Genomic DNA, 13,774 nt, shown 5'->3' on the forward strand with positions numbered 1-13,774 from the left:
TTTTTTTTAAATTGCATAGATGAAAATGTGGTTATCTATGCTATGCAATAGCCAACTCAGACCCTGGCTGACTTCATGCAAACCCCAAGAGAGATAGTCAACTATTTTGCCACTTTATTATTCTATTACGTGTCTTGGGATACCTAGAAGTGGTGATTTTGTACAACAGAATTTATGCTAGAATTTAAGGATCACTAGTTATAATAAATGAATTTAAAAGCAAAAAAAAAATATTAAACAGATAAATTCACTGTTTCAGAAACTACCTCATGGACAGCATTGACATGAGGTTTCGGTCAGAGGCATCTGCGCTGGGAGTAGAGGCAGCTGTCTCATCCTCCTCCTCCTCTTCCTCCTCCAGCTCCTCCTCCTCACTGTCTTGGCTACCAGACACTGACGACCCTGTCGCCGCAGACACAGATATTGTGGGTACAGACATCTTAGAGCCAGGGCCACCACTGCCAGCTGCAAGACCTCCAGGTCCCCCAGCTGACTGCCCACCACCAGCCGAAGAAATCGCCAGGCGTTCAGGTCTGGGTTTCTTCATCCGCCGCTGAGACCTCCTCAGTTCCTCCACATCCATTGCGTTAACTGTGTAGTCACTACTGTTAATAAATGAAAGGAATGGAAAATTCCAACATTAAAGAAAATCGTTGATCTTCAAAATTAGATATTGATGGTAAAATGAAATACAGAGAGTTAGCAAAGTTTTTTTTCTTATTTAAGTCAAAATTAGACATTAACTGAGAGGAAATGAAGAAAAAACCATTTCCTCATGATTAATACAGTAACTCGTGATGGTTAGTGTTGACACTGATTAAGATCACAACAGTGGTTGATTTTATTTCAGAGGGTATTGCATAATTTATTTGCATTAAGCTTATTTGATGAATCATGAAAATAAATAAAGCAGAAGTATGTCAGATGGAATAATGGTCAGACCACTTTGATGATTCAGAAATTATATGCATGTGTGAGTCATTGAAATGTATATAAAGACCTACAACAGAAACTACATTCAATTCCAGGCTAACAAAGTAGGAACATCATTGAGCAAGTTTATTGCTTTGAGGCTTCTTTGTTATCTACATTTTTCTGACAAAAAAAATGCCCCCTGATTGCATGATTAGCACACTAACTGCTTGATAATTGAATGATCTACATAAAAATACTACTTTTAAAATTAACTTCTAACAATAAAAGATACATATTTTTAACACTCCTTGAGGACAACCTACAGGATAATCAATTAATTACAACCCATATGCTTTAGGTGATATTACTTCCGTAATCATGGACCAATCATAAAGTAACAAATTTCTTGAAACTTTAAACTTAGGTAATGAATACAGCAAAAAAAAAGAAGAATATTCCTTTTTCGAAATGATGAAGTAGGTACTCACAAAAATATCAGAGATCATTTCATAAGTCTTCACTATACATATGATAACCACATTGTAAATATTAATTAGAGCAACATAAAAATGAAAGAGCTAGTCAGCATAGCTTAGTTACAGAATCTACGAAAAAACAATTTTGTCAATGGGTTCTTAAAATACCAAGGAGGACATTATTTTGCACAAATTAACTACTGTATATAAAGCTTCTGCATCATATATATCCTAAGATGCCATTTTTGGTCACATCATTCAATTATTGGCAAAAATACAAAAATAAAAATTGGTACGAAGGACTTGCTGAAAAATATACAGGTAGTGTTATTTTGTAGTCCTGCTCTCATAATTCCTTATTTACATTATTACTGGGAGGAGATTGAAATCAATCACAATTATTGTAAATTTAATGCACAAATACCACCAGAGAAGAAAGGTAGATATTCACTATTCACACAAAAACAATAAGTACTGCCACTCTGAATATTTAAAAAAAAATGTACATATTTACATGGAGGAAATACCTTTAAAATTTCCACCAAAATATAATGATCTACCAAACTATGTACAAAGAAACCAGTTTTTTAAGTAGTACATGACTATATCTTGATAATAAGCAGCTGTTGTTCTTGAATTAACATTTTAAAAAATTGCCCACAAAAGTTATAAGAGCTGAAATGGTTCGGTAGTGATTCTTTATGGCAGTCACTTATTAATAGCAGGGATAACTTTGGTATCTGTTTCAGGGCTCATATTTTTGCGTTTGTATATTAAGCAGGGATGCATGAGAGCAATCCAATATTTGAGTCCAGCAGAGTACTCTTATGAATGCCAGGTCAAGTAGTTTTGGCTACACAGCTGTAGAGTCCAGAGGGTTCGTAAATCTGATGACAGGAAGCACTATCATCAAACTAGGTATGCTAAGAATCGTTAATAAAGTTGATAGATTGTTTAATTGCTTTGGCCTGGGAATTTCAGTTGGCTATATATAGGATAGTCCACTACTATAACATTGACGTGGCTGCCAAGTACGTTTTCATTGGCTGCGGCAGCTGACCCTCTTCTCGTTCATACTTATCGAACCGAACCGTTATCTCGCTCATACTTTCTTGTACACACTTTTATACCACCCCATATTTTCTTTACCCATACAGTGAGAGAATAATTAAAAATATCATTCGCATTCAGTAAAGTAGCATGGCTCCATAGCTGGTCTCAAGAGTAAGTTGATAAAAACAATGAAAGCTGTTAGGGATATCTTATCTAAATGAGTAACCTTGCACATCATCATGGCACCGGGCCTGAAATACTCATGGCCCATTTGTTTACCCTGACAAGAATATACCCATGTATCGGAACTAATTATTCAGGGCAGGAAATCTGACCTACTAGTAAACATGGTAAGTAAGGAAAGAGTGAGCTTGGAAATTTTCATGTACTTTAAATTAAACCATGTGCATATTTTGTTTTAGAAGTGCTAAAATTCATAAACAAAGAATTCATGTTTTCATTTCCATAACTTAACAGCCTTTTTAACCAGCATCTAAATTCATGGTAAAAGGAAATCAGGATAATTTTTAGCAGTGAATAAACATGTTCCCACTTCTAGTCTGACAGAGAGCTAGAGTTAATGGTTCCCTTGACTGAATAGTGTGTAGAATACATGTACAGTAGTAAAAGTAACATAGATAAGCTCTAATATGCGTAACTAGCAGCAGCATATTCATTCTAAAACTGCGCAACCACATGTTTTCATGATAAGCAATAATACATAATAACCAACTGATGACAAAACCACTTTGATATTCAGCTTAAGTAGTTAATATAGCATGATATTAGCATGAGGAAGTAAGCTCATAGATTTATGCTTTCCCATCTCCTTCCACTGATAAGCATACTTAAATGTAGCTGTAGCTATTTTACTAGATTGGAGTGGCTTACCCATCACTGGTAATTATTAAAGATTGGTAGCTAATAGGAGAAATAGACAGAAATTTCCATTTACTACAAAATTTCAACATTCTCATTGAACTTAAACTTAAATCATTCATTTTGTAAATTATTCAAGCATAAGCCCTCCATTATAATATACTTCAATATTTGAAAGCTCTGTGAAACTTCGTCTGGTGTTCAAGTCAGATGATTTTGTTTGATTCATTCATGTAAATAAATTTAAACATATATGTACTTGCAATTTAGCATAATTCTGAAGGTAACCATTTTTACTTCATAATTCAAGTGCCTTCACCAAATAACTAATATTCTAACAGCCCAACCAATGTAATTTACACTTATTAATAATGAAAAACACTTCATTATTAATATGGAGCCCTTCCACCACGTAAAATCTTCAAGTTTCGATGTAATTTACACTGGCCAGCAATTCTTATTCCTTAGGAAATACGAAAATCATTGCCATACAGCCTTAGGTCCTCAACATACAAACAAGTTGAGCAAACAGAATTTGCAAAGAAGTTAAATTTACTGTGTGTTAAGTTGAAAAAATACGCATTCTCTAAACTTGGATACAAATTTAGCAGGTTAGCCTACATAACTTGCCAAATAATTCACAATTGACTCATATCGATGGACAGTTTTTCCCCATTTTCAAGTAGATATTCGCTCCCTTTGCACATCTTTCACTGCATGAATTGTTTTAGAGTCTCAAGATGCAAATATTAAAAGCATTGATAATTTTTTCTTCCGCCATTTCCTTTGAAACTACCACAATTAAGAGGGATAAATCCTCCACAGTTGCCTGAAAGAGACACAGCAACAAAAAAACATGCACATACTTCAACCAACTATGAAATTTAGAGACATATGTAATGACATTTTACATATGTTCGGATACCATTGGTTCATCCTTTGAAAGTATAGATTCCTCTTGTTTATAGGTTGAGGACCATTTAACTATATTCCAGGGATTATTTTGGAATCATACTGGATTTTGAATATGAGAAGCGTTAAAGGCTAAAATACCTATGCTATCTATAGAACATAGAAGACCATGACAATTATAGAGAATAAATAAGAATAGATAGAAAATACCGTATACGCGCGTGTAAGAGGCACACCTTTTTTCCCAGAAATTGCAGCCGAAAATGGGTGTGCATCTCTTACACAAACTTCTAATCTTCCCCCCTCCCCTTCATCGGTCGCAAGTCCAAGGGGAACTGAGTGGCCTGGGTTTTCAGTGTCAGTCATCTGAAACCCTACATCAAAAACAAGCAGCAGGCAGGGGAGTTTTATTTTTAAAATGCTCCTGTTAGCTTTTCTTACTTGAGAGCATTGCACCATCACTTCGGTACCTTGGAGATGAACATGGAAAAGATTGCGCAGGGTTTTTGCTCCGGAGGGCACGGTAAATTTACAGCAATGAGTGGGCATCCCGCAGCATTTATACTGCATATAGTATCAAGTGTAGAGAAACGCATAGTTTTGAAGGACAATACCTGGTTAATAGTCAACATCTGTCTTACCGAATAATTTCCATTATGCTAAGGATCTGATTTTTCAAAAATCATCTTCAGATGCTATTATGAGGATTATGGCAACTGAAATTTTTATTGGTGTCAAAACCTGCGGTTTCAAAATTTCGAACAAGTGTGTACATTGTTGGACCAAATGGTGGATAGAAGAAATCGGAAATGCTTATAGGGGCCAAAATAGGGGTGAGTCTCTTACACGTGAGCGGCTCTTACATGCACATATACGGTATCCCCTTGAAATTTTAAGATCATGTAAATTCTCTTGTAACCGAAAACTGGATATTCATATTTTACAAGATTCATCTAATACCACAAATTCATTCAAGAAAATACCTTAAAAATATGGCCTGATTTTCCTCATTATTCCACATAAAACCCAATGATTTAGCAGTAGAACTTCAAAATCAGCCAAAATTCAGTAATAATTCAGTACATTCCAAAAACTATCGTCATCAATTCAGACTGTGTTCTAAAAATGAACATAAAGAACATTCTCTTTGAAATGGAGAGAATGAATATGATGGATGGCACATTTTCTATGATTTAATGCACATACCTCCCTGGATTGTCTTCAGCAGGAGGATAATACATCAACCGCTGGTCTGCATGCTCTGGCTCTGTTGATTCTCCTTCACCTTCTGAGTAATCTTCCACATCTCCATCATGCTCTGTGCTTTCCAAATCCTAATAGAGCAAAAAGAAAAAAAATGCATAAGCATGAATGACCACTCTCAAAAATGAGCAACTAATGCTACAATAAACACTAAAAAAATTAGTACTTTGCTACATGGTCCACATCATAATGACAATCCATTCCACATGACAGATCGTACTGACCCAAGCAAATACCATTGGTAAAATTATTAGACATAACATAAACTCATTCAAAGAAGGTTTAATAAGGTTCACATAACAATTACCTATTCTTTGAGAGTATCCACAATAGCATTTATGTAATAATGATCAGAAAATAAAATTAATTTCCAAACAATTACACAAATAGTGCTACTTCATCGCCATTATAGACCAATAATCTCTTATGCTTTCACAGTGGCGGAATGAATATGATGGATGGAAGCGGATCTATGGGGGGGCCTATCCAATTTGGTATCCAATTAGTTTCCCCCTCCTTGGGTATCCAATTTACACTAGATGGAATGGTAATTTTTTCCGACCCCTATTACAGCTAGAATTTTAACCCCTACTTAGCCCCCCCTCTTGTCCCTACCCTGGATCCATCACTGCACTATCACAGGAAAAACAGAGAAATAGGAAAATTATGCCCACAATGCCTCAAAACTTAACAAAACCAGACTTATTAAGGTGGTTTCATTTGCGAAAATCAATATTTTCAACGAAGATACTTGACTACATGTGGAAAGCACATAGCAAAATAAGAGGACTATAACCCCATTCCCTCTGGCACCACGTGGGAACTGGTGGTAGGGCAAGGACATGGTGCACAGATAAACAACACTTCTTGCATTTGTTATGATGTGCTTAGAGATCTTCCTCAATTTATGATTCTAATTTTCACCAAAAATGAACTTTCCACATTGATGCCAACACACATCCATGAATTTTAATAAGCTAGAATCTAGAGTGACCTAAGACCATAGGTATGCACTGAAAGTATGAGGTGCTGTGAGAGCCACCAGCCCACATAAATTACAGATTCATGCTAAGCTATCAGTGTTATCCTTGGCAATTAATATGTATCTACCAAAAAAGCCATTGATAGCTCTCACCAGTAATTAAATGCCACCCAAAACCAAGATCTCAGCTGTTCTAATATCCATCTATGCACACAATCAAGCAGTCTAAAATAAGCCAACTTCTCTGTTAGTAAACATAAGCAGCCTCCATTGATTTGGAGATCCTTACCTCAAAATCACCAACCAAATGAGTTTCTTAAGAACCAGAAATTTGGAACAAATAAAACTCTGGGGGTCAGAGGGATGGTAAGGATATGTTGACCAATCGTTTATAGGTTCAAGGAGTACAACAAAAGCATGGAAAATGAATAGAAATACCATGGCCACACCTTTTTAAGTATGGCACCTAGAATGGGCATACCTACAAATTACAATACCTAACATATGAAGTCAACTTCCACTACATTGACATTTTTTTTTAAACATAGGTGAGGTAAAAAATGTAATGAGTAATAGCTTTGAAAGATTTTTTCGATAATTTCTCATACACACATAGGCGGATCTAGAGGGGGGGGGGGAAATGGGGGCAAAAATCCTGGATACGGGCTAGCTGGTGCCCCCCAGAAAGAAATCCTGGCTCCACTCATTTTCATGCAAATGCAAGCCTCAGCTGTTAAGGGAACATCACTGAGTCAAAAATTGTACTTGTTTTAGAGACAAAGTAGACAAAAATTCAAAACAGGAATCAACACAAAGACACTCAGTGATTCCAATTACCTTTCATTCCCATCTCCATAAATTTTATCACATAATATTTCTGATTATTTTTTTAGGCTTGAATTTAATTTGTATCTATTGGACTGAAAATTTTTAAAAATATTTGCATTTTTTCCTTTACTGCCAATAAACCTACAAATTACTCTAAGCATTATTTTTGATAATTTTTTGACCCATCTAATCAAAATTTTCTCCTCATTAACATAAGAAATTCCTGAGCAGAGAAGAAGAAGAGGATGCTGGCAATATCATATGGCTTCACCCTAAACACTATTATACCCATTCTAGGCACCTACAGTATGTACTGTGTATCTGATGCTGAGGGCATGGTATAGGAACATGCAAACAAGGTACCATCATGAACTCACTTCATAGCGGTAGCTTCCAATGCTGCTGTCATCAGTTAGGTGCCTATTTCTGCTAAGTTCATTCAGATCTCCTCTAGTCAAAGTCACTTTTCCAGATAGCGCCTGAACCTGCATGCATGCCAAGAGAAAGTCCAAACTCAAAAGCAACAATGCAGTAAAAAAGCATCAGTAGAAAAGGGGAAAAAACAACCTTAAAGTGCAAGGTAATTCCAAAAATAAAAAATGCTAGCCATCACGCAGTGAATTAAAAAACTGATTAGCGGTGACACATTGATGCCAGCACAGCTTCATATTAAAATGCTTCATGAATTTAAATGATAGAGGCCAAAATATCCACTGGAAAAATACTTCAATTCCAATCAAAATAAGGTAGCTTAAATTTATCAGCCATTTTATATATTCAATTACATTCAAACTACAAACTTAACACGTTAATTCTACATAGAATTGAGTAAAAATGCAAAATAATGATATAAGATGTCATAAAGTTGATGGGAAATAGAATTTATGATTTCTATGTAAAAATTTATCCACTGATATACTTCTTTAGATTGAGAAAGAATTCCGAGAATAATTATATTTTAAATTTCTATAAACAGAGGCTTTGAAAACCATTCTTTTACATAAAACAAAATTACTATATGTTGGCAGAGTCAATGTGAATTTGTAGTCAATGAATAACTAGCAATACACCAAAATTTCCTGATCACTAGGCAAATACCCAAAACTGAACCACTAACGGAACTAAAGAAATCAGAAGAAAAATGCTGAAAAAAGGATATTACTACAGGAAAAAGCTACTATTGACTCCATGGGAATATAAGCGACCCAAATTGTTTTATGCAATGAGTAAGCATGCGGAATGGCTCATAAATATGTAATAATGTTTATTAGTGACTCTTAAATGCTCAGAAAAGACATTCTTGTTAATAAAAAATAGGTAGGAAACTGTATCTAATCATACACAGCTTTTAAGGGAAATTTAAATTAGCTGTACTAAGGAACACTAGGATTTTCCAGAAAACAGGCAACATTGCAAGAAAGGAGTCACCACAAACCAAATTCTCTCCACAGAAAGATATTTTGAAAATATGATAGCATCACTTAATCTAAAAACTCTATTTATCCCACAAAATATTACCCTACAACTCTAAAATATTCATTAATGGATTCATTATTTATTTAGAGTGTATTTCATATACCATGATATAAATATATTAATTTAATCAGCAAATACAATAAATAAAGAAAACCAGCAGTAAAAGCCCATACTTTTCCCTTCTTCCATCTTAGACTAATTTATACAATCACCAATGCTCACTTCTAAAAAAAACTGCAGCTTTATTAGATTTTTACCAGAATTTTCAGCGAGGAATTTAAAAAAATGTGGAAGAAACAAATGCCATCGTTTAGAAAAAAAGCTTTAGGGATTTTCAAGCAATTGTCATGGTTAACATTACGGTTACAAGATTGAAAAGATCTCGAATTATTTCCAAATTAACCTGCACCTTGATTTCATAATATTAAATCAACAACTAAGCTACTAGCCTTACACACAATAATGAACTTTTGATTGGTATTAAAAGTTGATTAAAATGTAAACCAAGCAGAAGAAATTAATGCTGAATGCTAAAGTGACAGGAATTGCAGATGGTAAAAATCTTTTAACAGAAACCATTAATGGACTTTTCCATCCATCCCAGCCCGCTTCCTTTTGTTAATAAAAATATATAGGCAGGTGAAATTAATAAATATTCATTCACAGTCCAGAATTTTAAGAAAATAGTTCCCAGGAAAGAGAATCACCAACAGGTATGTTATCCGAACTGAGAAGTAAGCTTGGAAAAAACTGCCTAAGGATAAAAGCAGCTCCTATGAGAAACTGTAATGACCTGTTTTCACTTTGGTTCACCTAAAATATCCAACTTGCATTAGCTCTATTATGGCTCACATGCTCATTAAATACCCAGAGATGCAATATGTGCTAGCAAAATGCAAGGACAACAAAGCGAATCAAGCAACTTCCAAATTTTTGTTAGGCAATAAACAATAGGTACTTAATATTACTTCACTTCTTAGTGTCTTGTACTTGCTCTCCTTAAGGAAGTTTCTTTGGCTGCTTGTTTCAACTACTTGATCCTGTACACAGGCGACACATACACACAGCATTTTTAGGGCAGGTGAGCCATAACAAAGCTTGTTGGTTGATTTGGATTCAGTAGTAAACTTTTGTGAAAAGAGATCCCCCTTGGTTCTTATATAAGCTGCTCCTAGCTAAATATAGATGTGGGATCAATACAGAAGACTATAATTCAATGCCGAGCCTGAGAGGTCCTCTTACATGAGTGGATTAAAGTTTAGAGGATGTGACAAAAAAATGAACTCTGCCTAACTAAATGGCTCAAAATTTAAATTATATCCTGCAAAATGTCTTTTCAAAGTTACTTGCTCAATTAATCCATGCCTACAATACGCTTAAATGAGTGATTATCTTAAGTCAATGAAAAAACAGATTAAAATGCTGACTACAACATTGGGCATTTATTGGTAGCAAGAATAGGATCACATCATAGCCTTACCAACCTAAAAATGTACCTCAAAATATTATTAGAAGCTTTCTGACAAAGATGATGGTTCCAAATGTCTTCCAACTTGAGAATATATATTAATTCATTCATTTGTATAAGTTCACTCTCTCCCTTGAATTAACCGAGCATTTCACCTATCATTGTAACCCAACTAATTGCAATGCATGAGGAGCACTAACATGATTATCAGCTTTCATTTGGCCTTCAAGAACCATTTATAAAACATGCTTTCATTACAGACACTGCTTCATTATCTTTGATATAATTGCAAAATAACTTAATCCAAACCATAACTTTGGACAGAAATTCACGATAAACATTTTATAGCATGCGAGCATTACCAAGCATGCATCCACGCTAGACAAAATGCCATACCTGTTTAGGAATTTCTCCATTTGTTAGTTCCTGGTAGCTTTCAGGACAAGGTAAGAAGTCTGGGGACTCACCATCAGCCTGAAATCATCCATTCCTCCATAATAATAACACGTAAACCATGCATGAGCAGCAATGTATTTTTTGGTAAATAGTATTAAAATAATTTAATCACCAACTGCTAGGCATTTAATGAGTAAGCATTTTAATACCCCAAATTTGCGATTAATTAAGTAAATTAAGACAACGTTTTGTTAGCAAATTATTAATTTTAATGAGTCACAAATAAATGCAGACCATCGCTTTAGAATTAATTGAATTGATATTATTAAAATAGTATCCTGAACTTATTAACCCTGGTCATTAAAGTATACCTGAGATCATAAATCATAACACACCCAATTAATGCTTAAAACATTCATACTTTAATTCTTATAAATTTCTACCGAAAACACATCTTCAAATTTTAATTTCATGACTGTTAACTTATAAGTTAAGCTCACTTTCAATTTCAACACCAACTGAGAACTAATAACTGTAAATAAAAAAGAAATCTCAGATGATCTTGGCAGGAAAATGCATTGATGATTTTCCAGTGACTCCAACACTCATATTAATTAGGTCAGATTGATTTACAAATAAAATACTTAAAAAGGAGTAAATAATGACGTACACCTCCTGTGAGACATTTTAAATTTCAGGTAAAAATTATCGACGCCATCTATATGAGTTAATTAGGTCTCTATTTGGTGATGATGGACAAAAGTTATTAAAATATAAGTCGATGCCAATAAATCACATATGAAAATGATGAATGTCCCGAATATCAAGGTTTGAGACCAAGTGAAAAAGTTTATAATTGAAAGCTCATTTAGTCAAATTACACGCAACCACTAGAAAGAATTATTACTGAGGCAAAGTTTGAAAATTAAATCCAACAACACCAGATGAAAAATAAATCAAGAAACCACTATTCCATTATTTAAGTAGTAATTTGGTAATGTAGGGGTGGTTTTATGGAGTTCCACCTTACCCTTTTAGACATAACCATAGTTTCCCTTCTAAAACTTGAGTACTGTCTCACTTCCGTCCCACTGTCAATGGAACTGTCTTTTGATCCATCAGAGTCTCGCTTATCTGAAAAAAAATAAACAGACTCTTGCAAAAATCCACACTCAGCTGATGCAATTGTCACATCAAAACAAAAAATTTAATATTTGCAACACTTTTTCGGCAAAGTTCACAATTATGGTGACACTAAGAAATAATTCAGATGAAAATGATACTGCTAAACATGGTAATGCTGGATATTTGTAATTGACAATTTGAAGCGACTTTCTTTCACATTAAGTTAGACTCAACTTTCCACAGGAAGAGCAAAAGGGATAATCAAATATTATTTTAAATACTCCTACAAATCAGAGTCAATAAAACCATAAAACGAAATTAATAAATTACAGAAGTTAAGAAGAAACAATGGCCATAAGATTAATCAAGCATTCTGTACCTTGGCTGACAGGGAATGGGATGACACTGTCATTTTCCAGGACAGACTTGACAGTGATGCCACCAGCATCAATGCGCTGAGCCCACCTTCCCTTGGGAAAGTCAACCTGCTGGCGGGAGCCTCCCAACCCACTGCCGCTGCGCCCGCTACTGGCACTGCTGCTAGTGCCAGCACTGCTACTGCCACCTCCACCACTCACGCTGCCGCCAATCCCACTGCTACTCCCTAAACTTGTCGGTGGGCTGACATCCTCCACAATCTGTTTCTTGGCCCACAAAGGAAGCTGACCCACACTGAACCTGCAATGGGTTACAGGTGCGTCAGCAAATATGTCACTGCTTGAATGTCTATCTTGAATATAGACTTCTATTACTCCAAAACACTGATGCACAAAACAGAAAACAGCTTCAAGATACCAAAGTATGCAAATTCACAAATGAAAACTTACAGGTAGAATGGAAGGAATGAGAGCAAAGAAATTAGCCTCAAGGAATGTTTTGCATTCATTTATAGCAGAGCATAAAATAAAATGCAAGAGAAAGACCTGCACGTATGATGATGATTAATTTTGGTGATTGATCACCTCCTGCCAAACACCCTAGAGGTGGCTCCAAAGGTATTATGTACACTTAGAAAAAGTAAACACATAGGTATGCAACTGTTAAATTAGCAGGCATAATGAACACATTATTCACTTTTGGTGAACATAATATACCTTGTTATTGAGAACGATGACTTAAAATTCATAACATATCTTTCATGATTGACATGTCTACATTGGCAAACAGAATGGAAATTATGAGTACTATGCCTGTAATGCCATAAAAAGGTCATTAAAGGGTTTATATTTCAAGTACGAGCATTTAAAAGACATTCAATGAGAACAAGTAGCAACCCTTCCAGAGGCAGATGCCAAATTTTCATATACATACATATTTATAAAAAATAACCTTGTACTTACTCACATCCCTTCTAACTCTATGATGATTAAACTTGATAGGAATTAATCCTCAGCAGAGAAATTATTTATGCAATTTCAAATGATAAAATTGATCTATCACTTGATTTTTTCATAAGTTAGCAAATGTTGAATTTCATTAAGCACAAAACATGACCACAAAAAATGGGAAATTAAAATAATAATAAAAATTTCACTCCATTTAATTCCAATTAATCACCACATGATAGACCATTTACCTTTTAAAACAAGGTCTCTCATCAATGCAATACCAGCATTCTTCAATGTTAGCAGTCAAGTAAAACTTTTATTACAACATAATTAACTTATTAATTAACATTAACATCAATAACATAATGCATCACTCCCATCTCACTCCTATGGCCATCGCCCAAAAAATTAAAACAGCCACGTATATCCACCTGTAATCTGGTTCCTCTATACTATTGGCATTAGGATCCAAGAAGTCAGGAGGTGGAGCTCCAAACGTCTCATTGTCAAGATGGTGGCCATTGGGCATTGGGAGGGGTCGCCTGAATTAAAATGATGAAGTAATCATAAATAAAACAAAATTATACTGAATTTTAAACTAATACATAACAACTACTTTATTACAATTAAAATACCAACTAAATTGAATGATCTATTGCTATTCTACAAATTA

At 34.7% G+C, this 13,774-nt stretch overlaps 1 protein-coding gene across 6 annotated transcripts in view; it reads right to left on the reverse strand.

Moving 5' to 3' along the window:
• LOC124154020 (mitogen-activated protein kinase-binding protein 1) overlaps positions 1–13,774 on the reverse strand; it is a 361,316-nt gene that overhangs the window by 13,186 nt on the left and 334,356 nt on the right. For 4 of the 6 annotated variants that reach the window (XM_046527502.1, XM_046527497.1, XM_046527498.1 and 1 more), the window contains 7 exons: positions 13,533–13,643; positions 12,153–12,451; positions 11,679–11,782; positions 10,649–10,726; positions 7,686–7,793; positions 5,442–5,569; positions 267–605 (listed from right to left, as the gene is read on the reverse strand). In XM_046527502.1, coding sequence (XP_046383458.1) covers positions 267–605; positions 5,442–5,569; positions 7,686–7,793; positions 10,649–10,726; positions 11,679–11,782; positions 12,153–12,451; positions 13,533–13,643 — 1,167 coding nt within the window. The remainder of the gene's footprint in view (positions 1–266; positions 606–5,441; positions 5,570–7,685; positions 7,794–10,648; positions 10,727–11,678; positions 11,783–12,152; positions 12,452–13,532; positions 13,644–13,774) is intronic. The other 2 variants (XM_046527500.1, XM_046527501.1) reach the window with 2 other exon arrangements.

The sequence above is a fragment of the Ischnura elegans genome, chromosome 2 (assembly GCF_921293095.1).
Source record: "Ischnura elegans chromosome 2, ioIscEleg1.1, whole genome shotgun sequence".
Lineage (NCBI taxonomy): Eukaryota > Metazoa > Arthropoda > Insecta > Odonata > Coenagrionidae > Ischnura > Ischnura elegans.